This window comes from Panthera tigris, chromosome B1 (genome assembly GCF_018350195.1).
Source record: "Panthera tigris isolate Pti1 chromosome B1, P.tigris_Pti1_mat1.1, whole genome shotgun sequence".
Classification (NCBI taxonomy): Eukaryota; Metazoa; Chordata; class Mammalia; order Carnivora; family Felidae; genus Panthera; species Panthera tigris.
In genome coordinates, this window is record NC_056663.1 from 202559820 (window position 1) to 202578757 (window position 18938).

Consider the following 18938-nt stretch of genomic DNA (forward strand, 5'->3'; position numbering starts at 1 on the left):
ACCTGACAGTTTTTCTCTCAAGACACTGCCAAATTCTCATACCCTGTAGGCAGGAAGCTAAAAGACAAAGCTTCTGGGATGAAGAAAGACCCTGAGAAGCAGAGTAGAGGTCTGGCAATTTTACCAAGCTGAAAAGACAAGGATTATAGATCAGGCCTAAGCAGAGGGAGGCGCCCCAGTGCTCACTGGGAAGCTCTCGAGGCATCCTGACAGTGGGAAGTGACCCAGTAGACAGAGCTTAGCGAACGACAACACAGCCTTAATATAACTTAATGTGCAACCAGGCTGAGGTGACTGGCACCTGCTCTATGTGCCCAGCGGAGGAAGATATCGCATCCCCTACAACGTCTTATGCTCAAGGTCAGCTTTCAGCTAAAAATGTTGTGGCCTGGGGGCACCTGGGTGGCTCAGTCAGTCGAGCATCCAACTCTTGATTTTGGCTCAGGTCATGATCCTGGGGTCGTGGGATAGAGCCCCACATCAGGTTCCACATGGAGCCTACTTAGGACTCTCTCTCTCTCTCTCTCTCTCTCTCTCTCTCTCTCTCTCTCTCTCCCCCTCCCTCCTTCTGTCCCTCTCCCCTGCTCACATTCTCTCTAAAAACAATTTTTAAAATGTCATGGCCTGTCAAAATAAAAAAGTAAAAAATTGACTGAAAATAAAAACACAAAAGACTAAAAACAAACCCGTAGGCGAGTCACATACTGGAGCTGGTATGCGAAGACTGTAGAGTAATTACAATTAATGTGCTCAAGAAATTAGAGAAAAAGGTGTAAAAACAGATGGAATAATGGAGAATTTCACCTGGGGATTGAAATCTGTAAGAATATTAGCTAAAACTAGGGGCGCCTGGGTGGTTTAGTCAGTTGAGAACCCGACTCTTGATTTTGGCTCAAGTCACGATCTGCCAGTTTGTGGGATTGAGCCCCACGTCAGGCTCTGCACTGACAGCACAGAGCCTACTTGAGATGATCTCTCTTGTGCTCTGTTCCCCGCCCTCCCCCCTCTCTCTCCCTGTCTCTCTCAAAATAAATAAACATTAAAAAATATATTAGCTAAAACTAAAAAATAACTAAAACTAAGAATAGATGAACAGATGAGACATAGCAAAAGCAGAAGAGGATTAATGAATTGGAAGATAATTCAGTATTAAACATCTTAACTAGCACACAGAGAAAAAAACAATTGATGAAACAGAAAAAAGACCAAGAAATAGATAAGACGCAGTTGAAGGTCTAACAGTGTGTAATTGGAGTCCCAAAAGGCAAGAGAGAGTGCCACAGAAGCAGAGTTCTCCAAAGCTGACGATAGACATCCACCCAGTTTCAAGAGTCCCTGTGAACCCAGGCAGGATGAATACAAGCAAACCTGACACCCAGGCACATCATTGTCAAACTGCTGAAAACAAAGACAAAGACAACTTTTAGCCAGAGAAAATCATCACCTCTCTTCAAAGGCAGGTGTCAGCTAGATGCAACAGAAATGAAGATGGGAGACAATGGAATGACCTAGTTGTTGTTGTTGTTGTTGCTGTTGTTGAATTTATCTCAAGAGAGAAAAACGTGAGCGGGGGAGGGGCAGAGAGAAGGAGAGAGAGGGAATCCCAAAGAGGCTCTGCGCTGACAGCCCCAACTCGGGGCTCAATCTCACACACCAAGAGATCATGACCAAGGTTGAAATCAAGAGTCAGATGCCCAAACCGACCAACTGAGCCACCCAGGCGCCCCTGAATGACCTAGTTATTAAACACACACACACCAAAAAAACCCCACCAGCTTAGAATTTTTTTTAAATCTTTCTTTAATGCAATATATTCAAAATATCATGAGCTAAACATGTAACCAATATAAAACTATTAACAAGGTATCTTATACTTTTTTTTTCATGCTAAGTCTTCAGAACCACACGTGTATTACACTTCCCGTCACTCTCCATTTGGATTCACCATGTTCTAAGTGCTCAACAGCCACATGCCGCTCATGGCAACCATATTAGGCAAAGACTTATAATTTTTTACTCAGAAAAAAATATATCATGCAAGAATGAAAGTAAAATAACGGCGTTTTCAGATTAACAAAAATAGAATTTATTGCCAGCAGGAATTCACTAAAAGAAATACTAAAAGAAGTTCATTGGGCATAAGGAAAATTATTCCAGATGGAAATGGAAAAAGAATAAAGACCATAATAAATGCTATATATGAAATGACATATACATGGAATTTTATATCTATGTAATACAGAGATCTGATAGATTATTTTATACTAGCTTTTTTATTTAAAAATTGTCTGGGTGGCTCAGTCGGTTAAGCGTCCGACTTCGGCTCAAGTCATGATCTCACGGTTCGTGGGTTAGAACCCTGTGTCAGGCTATGTGCTGACAGCTCAGAGCCTGGAGCCTGCTTCGGATTCTGTCTCCTTCTCTCTCTGCCCCTCCCCCACTCACGCTCTGTCTCGCTCTGTCTCTGTCTCTCAAAAATAAATAAATGTGAAAACATTAAAAAAAATTGTGGTAAAATATATATACAAATTACCATTTTAGGAGTGCCTGATTGGCTCAGTCAGTAGAGCATGTGACTCTTGGTCTCAGGGTTGTAAGTTCAAGCCCCATGTTGGGTGTAGAGATTACTGAAAAAGGAAAATCTTTTTTTTTTTTTTTTAATGTTTTATTTTTGAGAGAAAGAGTATGAGCAGGAGAGGGGCAGAGAGAGAGGGAGACAGAGGATCTGAAGAGGCTCTGTGCTGAGAGCAGAGAGCCCAATGGGGGGCTTGAACTCCTGAACCATGAGATGATGACCTGAGCCGAAGTCAGATGCTCCACCAACTGAGCCGCCCAAGTGCCCCCCCCAAAAATTTTTTTTAAAAACCTACCATTTTTATCTTTTCAAGCATACATTTCAATGGCATTAGCTACATTTGCAATGTTGTACAATCATCACCACTACCCATTTTCAGAAAGTTTCATCATCCCAAATGGAAACTCTGTACCTATTAGATACCTTCCCTTCCCTTCTACCTCCAGCCCCTGGTAACCTCTATTCTAATTTGTCTCTATGAATTTGCCTATTCTAGGTACCGTATGTAAGTGGAATCATACAATATTTGTACTTTTATGTCTAGCTTATTTCACTTAGCATAATGGTATCAAGGCTCATCCATGTTGTATCAGAATTTCATTTCTTTCTAAGGCTGAATAATATTCTGTTGTGTGGATATACTATACTTTCTTTACCCATTCATCTGTTGATGGACATTTGGGTTGTTTCCACCTTTTGGCTATAGTGAAGAATGTTGCTATGAACACTGATGTACAGGGATGTTTAAGTCCCTGCTTTCAATTCTCTTGGGTATCCACCTAGGAGTTGCTGGATCATGTACTAATTCTATATTTAACTTTTTGAGGAACCACCAAACTTTCTCAGAGAAGCTTCCCCATTTTATAGATCTACCAGCAATACACAAGGGGTCTAATTTCTGCACATCTTTGCCAATACTGTTTTTTGATAACAGCCATTCTCATGGGTGTGAAGTGTGATCTCTTAGTGGTTTTTGATTTACTTTTCACTGGTGACTAATGATGTTGAGTTCCTTTTGGGTATTTTCCATTTGTCTATCTTATTTGGAGAAATATCCATTGCAGTACTTTGCCAGTTTTTAAATCGGGTTGTCTGACTTCTTGTTCTTGTTGAGTTGTAGGAGCACTGTAAATATTCTGGTTATTGTCTTATAGGATAGATGGCTTGCAGTTTTCTCCCATTCTGTGGGTTGTCTTTTCACTGTTCCTTTGAGGCACAAAAAATTTTAACTTTGTCAAATGTTTCTATTTTTCCTTTTTTGTCGCCTGTGCTTTCGGTGTGATATTTAAGAAACCATTGGCAAATCCAAGAAAAATATAATACAAAATTTACCACTTGAATCCTTTTTTTTCCACTTGAATCCTTTTCAACTGCACACATTGTACAAGTTGTTTTCAACTTTCCTCTATGTTTTCTCCAAAGAATTTTTTTAAATGATTATTTTTGAGAGAGAGAGAGAGAGAGAGAGAGAGAGAGAGAGAGAGAGAACGTGATTGGGGAGAAGGCAGAGAGAGAGGGAGACAGAATCCCAAGCAGGTTTTGTGCTGTCAGTGCAGAGCTGGACTTGGGGCTCAAACTCACGAACTGTGAGATCATGACCTGAGCCGAAATCAAGAGTCAGATGCTTAACTGACTGAACCACCCAGGTGCCCCAAGAATTTTTTTAATGTGTTTTTTTTTTTAATTTTTTTTTTCAACGTTTTTTATTTATTTTGGGGACAGAGAGAGACAGAGCATGAACGGGGAAGGGGCAGAGAGAGAGGGAGACACAGAATCGGAAGCAGGCTCCAGGCTCTGAGCCATCAGCCCAGAGCCTGACGCGGGGCTCGAACTCACAGACCGCAAGATCGTGACCTGGCTGAAGTCGGACGCTTAACCGACTGCGCCACCCAGGCGCCCCTAATGTGGTTTTTTTTTTAAGTTTTTTTAATGTTTACTTATTTCTGAGACACAGAGAGACAGAGCATGAGTGGGGGAGGGGCAGAGAGAGGGAGACACAGAATCCGAAGCAGGCTCCAGGCTGAGTTGTCAGCACAGAGCCCGATGCAGGGCTCGAACTCAAAAACTGTGAGATCATGACCCAAGCCAAAGTCGGTTGCTCAACCGAGCCACCCAGGCGCCCCCACAAGCATTTTTTTTAAAGTAAGCTCTACACTCAACATTGGGCTCGAACTCATGACCCTGAGATCAAGAGTCAGATGTTCTACCGAGCTAGCCAGGCACCCCTTTTCTAAGAATTTTATGATCTTAGCTCTTAAATTTAGGTATTTGATCAATTTTGTATTAATTTTTGTATATGGCTTAAAGACTCAATCGACTTCATGTTTGTGCACGTGAATATCCAATTTTCCAAGCATGTTAGAGACTCCTCCACTGAATGGTCTTGAAACCCTTGTTGACATTTGATCATTTGATCATAGAGGTGAGGGATCATTTCTGGGCTCTCAATTTTATTCCACTTACCTATTTATTTATCCTTATTCCAGTACCATACTGTTTAATTCCTGCACCTTTATACGTTTTCAAATTGGGAAGTCTTCCAACTCTGCTCTTTTTCAAGACTGTTTTAACTATCTTGGGTCCCATGAAATTCCATACATATTTTAGGATGGATTTTTCCATTTCTATTAAAAAAATGCCATTGGTGTCTGAGAGGGATTGCACTGATTCTGTGTATTGTTTTGGATAGTATTGCTTTCGTAACAATCGAAAAGTCTCCCAATCCATGAGCATATGGTATCTTTCTACTTAGCTTTCTTTCTTTCAGCAAGATTTTGCCGTGGTTTCTTTCAATGTTTCAGTGTACACTGTAAGGATTTTACTCTTTTTGATGCTATGAAATGGAATTGTTTTAATTTCCTTTTCAGATTGATCAGTGTATTCACTAATTGGTGAATTCATATCCTACAACTTTGCTGAGTTCATGGAAGTACTAATAGTTGTTTATGTGTATTGTGGATTCTTTAGTTTTCCACTGTCGTGCCGTGTGCAGATACTTTTCCTTCATTTCCAGTGTGGATGCCTTTTCTTTCTTGCCTAATTGTTTTAGCTAGAACTTCCAGCATGATGTTGGAGAGAAGTGATGAAATTAAGCATCCTTGTCTTATTCCTGATCTTAGGGAAAAAGCTTGGACTTACCATTGAGTATCTTTGCTGTGGGCTTTTCATATATGGCCCTTATTATGTTGAGGTAATTTCCTCCTGTTCCTGGTTTGAGTGTTTTTGTCATGAGAGGGTGTTGGGAAACACTTTTCCTGCATCAGTTGAGGGGCTCATATGTTATCTTTCCTTTCCTCATCTATTAACGTAGTAATTGTATTGATTTCCATAGGTTGAGTCCCTCTTGCATTCCTGGAGAAAGACCCACCTGGTTATGGTGTGTAATGCTTTTAGTATGCTCCTAAATTCACTGCGCTAGCCATCTGTTTAAGATTTCTGCATCCAGGGGCGCCTGGGTGGCTCAGTCGGCTGAGCATCCAACTTTGTTTCTGCTCAGGTCATGATCTCATAGTTTTGTGAGTTCGAGCCCCACATCGGGACCTGCATGGACGGTGCACAGTCTGCGTGGGATTCTCTCTCTGCCCCTCCCCCACTTGTGCTTTCTCTCTCAAAAAAATTTCTGCATCCGTATTCCTAAGAGATATTACTCTGCAGTTTTCTTGTCCTGTAGTGTCTTTGTGTGGCTTTGGTATCCGGATAATACCGACCTCAGAATGAGTTAGGAGGTGCTCTCTTGAGTTTTTTGTTAGAATCCAAGAGAGTCGTCTTCTATGTGTTTGATAGAATTTACTAGCGAAGCCATTTGGTCTTGCACTTTCAGTGCTTCAGTCTCACTTTGCACAGGCCCACTCTTATTTTCTATTTGGGGTCCGTGTTGGTAGTTTGTATCTCTAGGAACTTATCCATTTCATCTACATTACCCAATTTTACAGATGTTCTTAGTAGTATTTTATAAGCCTCCATACTTCCGTAAAGTTCAGTAATGTCCTCTCTTTCATTGCTGATTTTAGCAATTTTGTTCCTTGTCTAGCTAAACACTTGCCAACGTCCTTGATCTTCTCAAAGAAACAACTTCTGGTGTCCTTGGTTTTCTGTCTTCCATTGTCAAATTCCTTTATCTCTGCTTTAATCTTTGTTATTGCCTTTCTTCTAGCTTTGGTTTAGTTTGCTGTTCTTTTTCTAGTTCTTTAAGACATACAATTAAGTTATTGATTTGACTTCCTCTTTTAATGTATACATTTATAGCTGTAAGCAACCCCTAGGCACCGCTTTCACCACACCCTTTAAGTTTTGTTAAGGTCACATTTTCTTTCTTCTCGAGGTATGTTCTAATGTCCTTTGTGATTTCTTCTTTGACCCCACCGGTTGTTTAAAAGTGTGGTTTAGGGGCGCCTGGGTGGCTCAGTCGGTTAGGTGGCCGACTTCGGCTCAGGTCATGATCTCGCGGTCCGTGAGTTCAAGCCCCGCGTCGGGCTCTGTGCTGACAGCTCAGAGCCTGGAGCCTGTTTCAGATTCTGTGTCTCCCTCTCTCTAACCCTCCCCCATTCATGCTGTCTCAAAAATAAACGTTAAAAAAAAATTAAAAAAAAAAAGTGTGGTTTAATTTCCACTTATTTGTGGGTTTTCCTGAAATGTTCATACCCCGTAAGCCAGTAATTCTACAGGTAAGTATATGCCCAACAGGTATGGTAGCAAAACTGCACCAAAAGACACACAGAATGTTCACTCTGGGCTATTAATAGCCCCAACACTGAAATGACTGAAAAAATGGATAAACTGAAGCATAGTCGTCTGCAGAAATACCATGCAGCAAACAAAATGAATACTGTGCATGACATGAATGCATTTCACAAATGTAACACCGAGGAACAGGAGCCCCAACCCCAGCGCATATCAAATAGTTTCAGCTGTCTGAAGCTCAAAGAACAGGTCAAACAAAATTACGTGGTTAAGGTTGCATGTTTTGGTAATTAAACCAGAATTAGAGTCAAAGCGGTCCTTGCCATCAAAGTCAGTATAGCGATTCCCCCGGGACAGAAGGCAGCGTGTACTGACCGGGAGGAAGGACAAGTGGGAGCTTCTAAAGTGGCAACAACATTCTGTTTGTTGTTGTGGTTGGTTCATGGGCATGTGACTTACGGTAATTCACTGAGCTATACTTTTGAGGTAATTCAGTGACGTGTGCTCTTTTGTGTGCTATATTCCACAGCATAAAAGATAAATAGAACGCCCTTGTGTTGGTTAACAACCTTAAATACCTCATAAAAGCAAAGGCAAATACTTTCTGGAGCAACCCACTTTCAATCCAGTTCTCAAATAGTTTTCGGACTGTGTACCAATTTACGTGGGCTCAAAATAAGGGAGAAAAAGTTCACGAGACACACGAAGAAATCATTAGTGAGAGCCACAAAGACTTTGGATACTGGAGTTAACATATACACAACATAAAACTGACAAAACTGATTAATGATAAAAAAAAAATTGCTGCAGCCATTAATTAGCTTCTAAGAGGATACTATGAACAACCTTATGCCAAAATCTTGTAGAGATGAAATGTATGAATTCCCAGAAACCTGTGACTTAACAGACAAAGAGTGAATTCTCAAACATGGGAAAAACACATCAGTATTTTAAAATCTTTCCTCAATGAAAACAACAGTTCAGAGATAATATTTATGAGCTCCACTTCAGTCAAGCAGTAACTCAAAATCAGGATACAGAGAATACTCTGTAGTCTCTCTGTCGGAACTAACCTCACTTTGAAACCAAAACCCGGCAAAGACAGAGTAGGACAACGGTAGGTCACTGTAACGTGTAACATGGATCTTAAGGAACCATGAGCCAAATATTGGTAAAACAAAAAGACAAGATACCATGAACAAGATGGGTTTATCCAAGAAATGCAAGGCTGGCATACCTTGGCGTACATTAGAGAAGGAACGCACATCACCTCCCCTTTCCCTAGAACGCTCTTGGACCTCGAAGACTGCAGCTCAGCGCCCCTTCTTGCTATCCCGGGGACTCCTGTACCTGACCTCCAAGTTTTGACTTTTCACTGGCTTGACGGGACAGTCTCCCTCAAGGAATGCGTACCCCAGAAGGGCAGCAATATCCATGGGTTTACTCGATACCCACCAGAGCCAACTGCAATGCTGGGGCGTGACGAAATGTGCAGGGAGTGTCTGAGTAACTGCAGTTTCCTCTGATCGAACTGGTCTCCAGCTGAAGGTGGGCCTCTGAGATTCAGCACGATCGTGTGCCTCTAATCTCGGTCTCTGGGGCCCCCGGACAGGCGCGGGGATAGGTGGAGGCAAGCTCCTCTACCACCACCACCACCACCAGCCCACTCACTCCCTCGTCCCACCTGTTCCGGCACCGATCACCCGGGGCACGCCATGCTCTCCTGGGCCCCCACCCAGGCGTGGAAGGCAAAGTCTGTGTCCGGGTGCTTGAGGCAGGGAGGGGCACCGGGCCGTCAGACTCCCGGGTCCATCTGAGTCCACGCGGCTCACAGCTCTTCCCCTGCGGCCAGCCACGTTTCCTAGAGCAGAGGTGCAGATTAATCCTGCCTGATCAAGGATCCCAGGGCTTGGGCTTGTGGTTCCACTCCCAGGAATGACCTCCGGTCTGGCCTGCTGGTTTCTGGATCGGTAGCCACACAAACAACTTTCCTGCACATGTGGACAGAACAGGCTAAACCTGAGGCAGACAGGAATCACACATCTTGCACAAAGGGGGAGAAAATCCATCCCAAAGAGCAAATGAATGCACTAAAGAGATCTGGTTCAAATTAATGATTTTATTTTCATCTGTAACACTAGTAGAGGAGTCAAAAACAGACTGATGTACATGGATATAGTTTAAATGTAACAAAGAAAGATCTGAACTATGTACAATGAAGAAAGGAAAATGGTTCTTTTTCTTACCAACCTATTTTGCAGTTTCTGAATAGTAGAAACTAAACATCTTTCCCAATTTAGTATGAAGGAATACAACCTAATAATCAACCATTTGTCCTTAAGCACAAAACTTAAAGGAGATTTGGGCTGCACGGTCGTCCTGGGTTCTGAAGTCTGGGCACTGGTGGCACAGAACAAAAGAGGTTCCATGAAGCCCAGAGGAACTTAAAGGCAATGATGTCCAATCAGAGGGCAGACACACCCAGCATCAGGCCGATGGGAACTACTGACGTCCTGCCCTCCTTGACTCCAAGTAGAAAATTATTACTTTCATCCAAATTAACCAGAAGTGAGCCAAATAGTTAAAAGTCAGAATGAAGAATAAAACAAATTTTTTTTCACACAGAGGAGGGACACTCCTTCAGCCCCGTTTAAAGTGAATTCCGTGCCGAGTCCCTGCTCCTTCAGAAGGGTTAACTGAAGGTCAGTTATTGCTAGCAAAGCCAGAGAAGGCCCCTTCCCCACCTTGCAGCTGTTTCACACGAAGAGGCTGGTGGTTTGGCTAGAAGCCCTCTGAGGAGGGTGCAGAGGCCAAGGCGGGCGGCCGCAGCAAGGCCTCTCCCCTGCTGGCCGCCCCCAGGCCCTGTGCCGTGAGGGGCAGTCAGGTCACCCTGTTGCCTCCTTGAGGACCAAGATGTTCACACCGAGGGAGCTGAGCAGAGCATGTTATCTGGGTCGCTTGGGGAGAAGAGGCCGCCATACTTTGCCAACCAAACCTATGGAGCAGTCAAAAGCCCGAAAGGTCAGAAGAGCAGCTTCTGAAATGAATGTCAGCCGGTGTGGGGGGTGTGGGTGAAAGCCAAGGCAGAGCCCAACTAGTATCAGGTGGGCCGAACTCTTTGAAACTCAGGGGAGCTGACTTGGACAACAGCAGGGATGTGGGTGGCTGGTAAGGCCTCACGTACTGCCACCAGCTGTCTTTACACTCGAGTGGACATTAGGCAGTGGGAACTGAGGACCAGAGGGCATGTGGCGAACACAGGACAGATCGGATCGGAAAAGAGAGAGGATATCCAACCACATGTCTGCCCTATATACCTTGCACGGCCTGCACCAGGTGAAAAACTATGGGGCACGGGCTAAGTTCCTGAGAACAGGTGGCGAATAGGACGGGATGTGACCGGCACCGCTCCACGGGCAACAGGAGGCCTCTGAGGGGACGCTAACAGTGCTACATCTCCTGTGCTGCTGGAAAGTAGGCAAAGAACAGGCTTTATTGCACATTTCGTTCTTAGGAAACCGGGAGTTGCCCTGTAGAGAGTCTCCTGGTCTGCAGCATCCCGCACATCACTGCTGAGGTGTGGGTGGAGTCACGGGGCACCCCAGACTCGCCAGGGAAGAAAAACGCCCGGTGGTGGGTCTCTCTAGGGCTGTGCTCACACCTGTGGTCCTCGGGCCAGATGGACCTGGTCTAGCTCGGTCGCCGAGGCGGACTGACGCCAGGGACGACAGAGCCCGCCTGGGAGAGCCGGGCCAGCCCCTTGATGACACTGCCAGGAGGAAGCTGGGGCGGACTTTCCAAAAGGGGAAAATTTCTTGGCAGACATGCAGGCTCCAGAGAGAGGCTGGAACCACGATTCTCAACTCCGATGTGCCTAACTCCCTCTTTCCTACCCTGGAACCAGGATGCCCGGGGGGGGCAGAGGTGGGGGCCCCCGCCTGGGCCCTGGCTCCAGCTCCACCGCAGTAAACCGGAGGTAACGAAAGGGTTTAAGAGCGGGTTTGAAACAAAAGAGCAGTTTACATATCAGACGTTGGCTCTGAAATAGTCTTTCTGAGCTCAGGAAATTGAGGCAGAGAAGCCATGAAAGGCTTAGTGGAGGACCTAGCCCGGCTGTCTGTCCGTCTGCCTCTCCTGACACTCTCCACACTTCATATATAAATGGGGTGGTATCGTTTGTGGTTGATCTTTTTCCTGCAAGTTGGGCAAGTGTTAGCATTCTTAAGGGAGTCACGGAGGCACTGGCTACAAAAGACGTGGCCGCATTCTGTAGAAACGATGAGACGTCCGTTCTGTACAATCTAGAAAACACAAGAAGGAACAGCCTTCACGTGTGCCCTGGTCCCACAGCGGCAGAGAGCCCCACTTCTGCTGTGACAAGGGGAAGAAGGGCTGGGCAGCTCTGCAGGACTGAACACACCTACTCGCCCTGCAGCGTCAGGCGACTACGACAGGGTCTCTAAGGCCCAGGGCAGAGGCGGGAGCCACTCTCCCGGCAGCAGCCACCCAAGGGTTGCAGGGACCCCAGGTGCCCGCATCCACAGGCCTGCTGAGGCCCAGGGCTGCCGTGCGGGCACACAGGGAGGTGCTGGGGGGCACAGGGGCCACGGGAAATACCGGCAGCTTCTGCTTAGGCTGGGACAGGAAACACACAGGACTGGTGTGCTCAACGGGGGCCAGGGCTGAAGGCTGCAGGGCCCAAAGAGAAGCCGGCACGTTCTCCCCTCACACACAGATATGTGACAGGCCACACACAGCGGCCACGCCGGACTGCAGAACAGAGGTGTCAAATGCCACCTAATGAGAAGATCCTCTCCACCCACTTCTTCCACTGAAGCAGTGTGGACACCAGGAGCCAGGAAGACACGGCAGAGCCGGCTTACCTCAGAGTACCCGTCCATGCAGATCGGACAGCTGACAGTACCAGAGGGCCTACAATCACAGGGCTTCGGGTCAGTTCCTCAGCAACCCCCACCATTCAATCCCTCAGAGTGGCTTCACAGAAGCAGCCCAGATCCCCCCTTAGCACAGGCATCGGAAGCCCCCCAAGAAGGCCAGCTGCCCCAAGGGGGGCGCAGCAGGGAGGCGAGAGGGGAACAAGAGAAGACGCCTGTCCTCCCCGACCCAGGCTGTACTCTCTGCCTCCCCATCTGGGGCAGGGGCTGTGCTCAGCCCCTCTGAGCATTCCTAGTGCAGGACACGGGAAGCCACTGGATCTGTCCTTCACAGCAGGTGGCCCAGGGATGTCCACACCCACCCTGCCCATGCCGGGCACACCCTCGTCCCTCCAGGAATGGCTGAACCAGCTCTGAATCCAGCCCCGCCTGTCCCCAGCTGCTGGGCAGCTGCTCCAAGAAGACTTTCTCGAGCCATGGGCTCACAGAGCTTGGGCAAGGTCCAGTATTTCCAATGGTCTACCCCCTGAGAAATGGAGGTGGGGGGAGAGAGGATTCCCCTCTCCAGGGGACGAGGGGACCCACGGGGCCAGAGGCTTCTGGTGAGGAAGCAGGCTGGTGGGGGCTGGCACCTGAGTCCTGCGGCTGCCTCCTCCCTGGCGTGTCTAGGAGTGTGGGTGGTCACGTACACATCTCTGTCCCTGGACACCTCCTCGTCATCACTGCTCACCACACAGCTGTCGGCATGGTCCTGGCGTGGCCGTCTGGCGTTCCTCCTCGGCCGCCTCCTTTCTAAGAGAGGAGTCCACACTCAGGGCAGGGTCGCCAGCCCCATCACCTCACCACTCCCTTCCCACCGGGAAAGGCCAGCGCCAACCCGAGAGGCACAGCACCACACCCAGAAGGTCCTGCCCAGCTATACAGAGGCCACCTTCCGGTCTTCCCAGGAGGAGCCCCACCTCTGCCACGAGCAGGTGCCTGAGCAGTGGGGAGTCCAAGGCGGTCAGCCTTCTCTAAACTCCAATGGGACCACAGCTCCACCCTAGGGGTACTGTCTTCTCAGCGAGCACAGGGCACTGACTGCAGGGGTCTTCCCGCCTGGCATTCTCACACCCACAGGCCTGGCAAGGCCTTTGGCATTACACCCCTCACCCACATCAGTTCTGCACCCAGACCCAATGAAAGAGAGGAAACCACTTACCATCAACAATCTATTAAAACGGAGGAAAACAAAAGAGAAAAGGAACATCAGTACGACATAAAATACTCTGTATATTTCAAAAAAACTTATCTTAAATGACACAATTGAAGCATTTCTTATTTCAAATGCAAAAATCCTCAGGGGATCAGTAAAGCCTCCCCACCCCAGGGGATGGGACAGGTGCAAGGAGAGGGCCTGCCTCTGCCCAGCACTGACGGGAGGTCTGGACACCTCCCCTCCAGTAAGGTGCATCCTGGGCGCCTCCGCCTCCTGGCAGCTGGCACGCTGTGTGCCTCGGCCTGCCACACGCCGAGTGACTTGGAGCTGCCAGCCTCGTGACCTGAAAGTTACTCACCATGTGGGAGCTGCTGGCTTTCTCTTCTGGAGAACAGAGGCACCAGCGCCCCCAGCTCACCGCGGACACGGAGCCCAGGACTAGGTCCGTACGCTCTCCTTGTCCGGTGGGCCAGTGACAAGCATCTTGTTCCATGAACCTTTACTGGGAGGAGGGTGTGCAGTACTTATGCTGGGATATAATCAAGTAATTAAACAGAGCAGGGCGTGCAGGGACTAACGAGTGGCACACGAAGGGCTGAGACCACCCTGACTCCAGGTTCTCCAGAAACACACATGAGTTACTGAGAACCTGAGGCCGCCATCGGCTACTCAGCAGAACTCACACTAGGATTACTATGCTACAATAGTTTCATACCCCATGGCTTCAACCCTCTCTGAGCTCCTATACCTGTCTGTCTACGGTGTCACCAGTGGCCCACCTCTTCCTTTTGTTCGTCACAGGCCATAACCTATTTCAGGAAAGCCCCACTGCCCACCTCTCTTCGGCCGACACCATGGCAGAGGGCATGCTGTCCTGCCCTGCAGAAACCAGAAGCTCTTTCCATCCCAACTCCTCGTGGCAGGGATTCTGGACACAAACTAAGTTCCACCAGTGAGACAGCACCAATTTCAGCCGCTGGAGATGGACACGGCTGGCAATATCAACAGGCAGTCCTGGCCCAGGCCGCAGTGTCCTTGGCCCAGGCCCCTCCTCCCTAGCAAGGGGTTAAGGTATTGGTTCCTTGAACCCAAGGAGATCAGTGCAGGTGATGGCTCCCATCTCCTGACCCTCTGCTTGGGGCGGAGGTAACGGTCCCATGGTGGGTCAAGGCCAAGATGTCTGGGGTTATTCCTAGAGTCCTGCTCCTCCAGCCCTTTCAACACCAAGAAGCATCTCCTCCCATGTATTAAAATCCATTTATGCTTTAGAACTAGAGCGGATTCAGTTTTCCAACCTGAACCATGACAGATACAAGTAGCTATCCCAGAAAGGAGGGTCTAAGCATAAAGATCTTCATTTTGCGGATGAGAACATAACCCACATTACTACTGAAGGCACCCCCACCTCCCCCTAGAGGAGGCTGGACTGCGGAACTATGAAAGTGGGGGACCGTCAATCTCATTATTGGGATATTTACTAGAAAAAAAGCTTGGGCTGACAGGAGGTGCAGTCCCCATGAAGTCTACAGAAAGGGAGCTCTGAATTTAACCAAGAACAGAAGGAAAATCTGCTGTGGGCAGGGACGATCCCAGCTTTCCAGCACCCCAACATTGCCTCGCTTCCTTTGCCAAGATGGGTCATTCGATTAAGTGTGGACACACCTGGAAGAAATATGGCGTCACTGGCTCCCGGGAAACCAGTGTGTGGGAGCCAGGTCTCCACAGGCTCTTGTGAGTCAGACCCAGCTCACCTGCAGGGAGTGCCAAGCTCAGGCCAAACGTCAGCCTCTGGGGAGGTACGTACAGCTGCCTAGTCCAAGGCTCAGCACAGGTGTTCCTTACCTAACCACTGGGTAAACGAATACACAGTGGCCAGAGAGCTCCCCTCACTGGTGATGACTCGGTCCCCATTCTCAACAGAAAACCTCAGAGATGAAGCTTCTTGCCCAAAGGGCAGAAAACAATGGCACCACAGCCTGGCTGAGGGACATGAGACACCATGCCTGGTGCTTGGGCCAGCCAGCAGCTGAACCATATCAAATTCCAGAACCCCTTTAAGGTGCCCGCGAGCACCCTGGAACGGCCCTTCCTCATAGTTGTGGCCCTGCAGGTCACACAGCGCTTGCCTGGTGGGGAGAGGAGGGCAGCTCTGGAGCCTCTCATGTGGCCAAGAGGCCTTTAAAAGCAACAAAACACCAACCCCCCAACCCCCTGGTCTGAACAGCTGAGTCAGTACTGTGGCAAGTGGCCTCCCACAGCCTGCTTCACCTTTGGGTCTGGCTTCCCATTCTTGACTGTGGAATAAAGCACAGGGCAGAGCGCTGAGAGACAAGTGAGGCATCCGGAGTACGAACAACCCACAGCAGACCCCCGCTGCCGCCTGCTTTCACACCAGGGCACACGGACTCCAGGCCGGTCACGCGAAGGCCCTTTGAGTTTCTGAAGCACAGGTGGGCCTTAGAACACCCACAAGTGCGGACACCCACGTCACAGGCTTCTGGTCAAGCCCTCCTTCTACCAGTAGACGCAACCCCTGGCATTCTAGGCACCTCCGGGGGCTGCAAGAATACGCTGGGTGAAATAACGGGACTGAGACAGGCAGCCTGGGGTCCTCTGCATGCAAGTGGAGCCCTGGCATTTCTAAGAATGCCTACGCGGCCAAGAGCTCAGCAAGCCGCTTGCTTCAGGCAGCCTCCCCACTTGGCATGCTGCTGTACTGGGGAAAACAGCCACCTCCACCCACTGTGCACGAAAGCAGCTGCTCTTTGGATCCAACCGCTGCACGCAGCCCGCAGTGACGGATTTGTTAGTGCGGCCCTGCCGGGAGGCCCAGGAACACCGGGCCTGCCACGAACATTGCAGTCACAGTAAGCAGCCCCTCCAGCACCACAGACAACCAATTCCCCCGTTCCTGGCCATGGTGGCCAGCCCTTCTTTCTTACACGATTATGAAGTCACCAGGTGCCCCTCGGGCCCTTGACTATTCCCCTAGAGATGGATAGGACTCTGTCCCTGCCTGCAAGGGAGCTTCAGTTAAGCAGATTCTTTCCAGTCTCATGAATGAAAATAGGCAGGTATGGAGTGTAACACGAATAGTGTGACTCATAGGCACACCATGGAAACACATCACAAAGAGATTTCAGGGAAACCAACCTGACTTTAAAAGAAAAGTGCCCTGAAAACCTGAACTCACCTACTACCCCAGCTAAGAAGGCAGAAAGATGGAAAATACGAGCAGAGGTTTCCAATAAATGGCAGGCTAGTATTTCCACCAAATTTCCCACTGAAAACCACCAAAACAAGATAAAACATACATACTTTTAAAAAAAGATATATCCAAAAAAAATTATTTGTTCAAACTAAAGGCAATACAATTAATCCAGAGGAAAAAAAAATACAGAAGATTCTTGAAAAATTGAAGCCTGGAACTCCTTGGTGGCTCAGTCAGTTAAGCGTCTGACTTCAGCTCAGGTCATGATCTCATGGTTTTTGAGTTCAAGCCCCGCATTGGGCTCTGTGCCGACAGCTCGGAGCCTGGAGCCTGCTTCCGATTCTGTGTCTTCCTTCCCCTCTGCCCCTCCCTGGCTCACACTCTGTCTCTCTCTCAAAAATAAACATTAAATTAAAAAAATAAAATAAAATAAATTGAAGCCTACATTTGAAAGCCTCACAGAGAAACCAAAGCCCAGGCAGGTTATCTAGGGAAGGCCAGCTGCTTTGTGCAGGCCAGGTTCAAAGCAAGTCTCAGGAATTACCAAAGAACTGACACATGGAATGTTTTTTCTGACCAATAATGCAGTAATTCAAAGAATCAGTAACAACAACAAAGGAAATAAAGAAAATCCCCAATGTTTCAAAGTTAAAAAACAAGTTTGATAAATATGTTGAATTGAATGTAAAATACTAATAACAAAATTTGTAGGATATAGCTTAAAAAGTATAATCTTAAATGCATTTACTGGAAAAGAAATGATGAAAATTAGTAAGTTAGAAAGACAGCAAAATAAACTCAAAGAAAGAAGCAACCATGAATGAAAAAAACTTACAAGAGAAAGGATCCACAAAGCTAAAAGTTGGTTCTCTGAAAGATCTAATAAACCTCTGGTGATACTAATCTAAAAAGACAGAAAACACAAATAACTGAAATCAGAAATGGAAAAGGAGACATCACTACAGATTCCACAGAACATTAAGACATTACAAACAAATTTATACCAATAAAAGTGAAAATTTTAGACAGATCGACCTTTGGCTCAGGTTATGATCTCGCAGTTCGTTAAGTTCGAGCCCCACCTTGGCTCTGTGCTGACAGCTCATAGAGCTTGAAGCCTGTGTCTCCCTCTGTCCCCACCCCCACTCTCTCTCTCTCTAAAAAATAAAAAAATTTTAAAAAGGTGCAAAAATCGTATATATAAAATATTGGCAAACAGAATCTGGCAATATATAAAAAGAAAATATCACATCCACAATATTTAGTTGGTTTAACATTAATATCAATGTGAAGCACCTGAGTGGCTCAGTCAGTCAAGCATCTGACCCTTGGTTTTGGCTCAGGTCGTGGTCTCATGGTTCGTGAGTTCAAGCCCTACATTGGGCTCTGTGCTGACGGTGCACAGAGAAAACCAATGGAGAAAACCAATGAAATTCTTGACGTCTCCACTTCAACATATGAAAGGGGAAAAATTATCCTTCTATGAAGTGTTAAAATTCAGTACATGATTCATGACAAAACTTGCAGACCAACAGGAAATGGGAATTTCTCCAATCTGTAAAGGACGTGAACAGCAGCAACAAAACCTACCGCAGAGGGCTTATTTAATGGTTGAAGTCTGACAAGATTCCTTCGGATTTGGGATGAGACAAGAATGTCCGGGACTGTCACCATTTTTATTCAGCCAGTGCTGAATTTTCTTTCGCCAGGGTGTTAAGGTAAGAAAAAAAAGTAGAAAAGAACCAAAATTTGTTCTGTGCATACAGAAATCCAAAAGACTTACACATTAAGAATTGCTAGACTGAGAAAAGTCAATAGATAAAATCAATTAGCAAATGACAAAAAAGAGAAGGAAACTTTATACCATTTTTAGTAGTTTCCTAATATTGCATGTATCTAGGAGTAACTCTTCTAACAAAAGACTTGCAGAACTAAAAGGAACACTGTAAGACTTTACTGAGAGGGGCTAAAGACGCCCCCCTAGAACCACACACGAAAGGCAATTCACGTGGGTTACAGACCTACTTGCAGAAGGCAAAACAGTAACTGTCAGAATACAGCAACATTTTTATATGAAATTTTCTTCAGCAAATTGATAAATCCAACTATTAAAATTAAGAACCTCTTTACATAAATCAAAAAGGGAAACATTTGAGAAGACACAAAACCTAACAGCAAGCTCATATTTGTCACTTGTAAAACAAAATAAAGCAGGAAGGGGTGCTTGGCTGGCTCAAATGGTAGAGTATGTGCCTCTTGAGCTCCAGCTTTTGAATTCAAACCCCACGTTGGGAGTTGAGCCTACTTAAAAAAATAAATAAATAAATAAAAATAAAAATGAGGTCTAAAAAACCCCACAAGGCAGACAACCAAATGGGG

General features: G+C 46.8%; 1 protein-coding gene across 12 annotated transcripts in view; it reads right to left on the reverse strand.

The window, feature by feature from the left end:
* Positions 1-9354: 9354 nt before the first annotated feature.
* Positions 9355-18938, reverse strand: part of RNF4 (ring finger protein 4) — a 30994-nt gene continuing 21410 nt past the window's right edge. For 8 of the 12 annotated variants that reach the window (XM_007089448.3, XM_042985113.1, XM_042985115.1 and 5 more), the window contains 4 exons: positions 13352-13361; positions 12783-12942; positions 12139-12187; positions 9355-11556 (listed from right to left, as the gene is read on the reverse strand). In XM_007089448.3, coding sequence (XP_007089510.1) covers positions 11407-11556; positions 12139-12187; positions 12783-12942; positions 13352-13361 — 369 coding nt within the window. In that variant the 3' untranslated portion in view covers positions 9355-11406. Of the gene's footprint in view, positions 11557-12138; positions 12188-12782; positions 12943-13351; positions 13362-13706; positions 16822-16934; positions 17464-17749; positions 18259-18938 lie in introns of those variants that run through there. The other 4 variants (XM_042985119.1, XM_042985109.1, XM_042985118.1 and 1 more) reach the window with 4 other exon arrangements.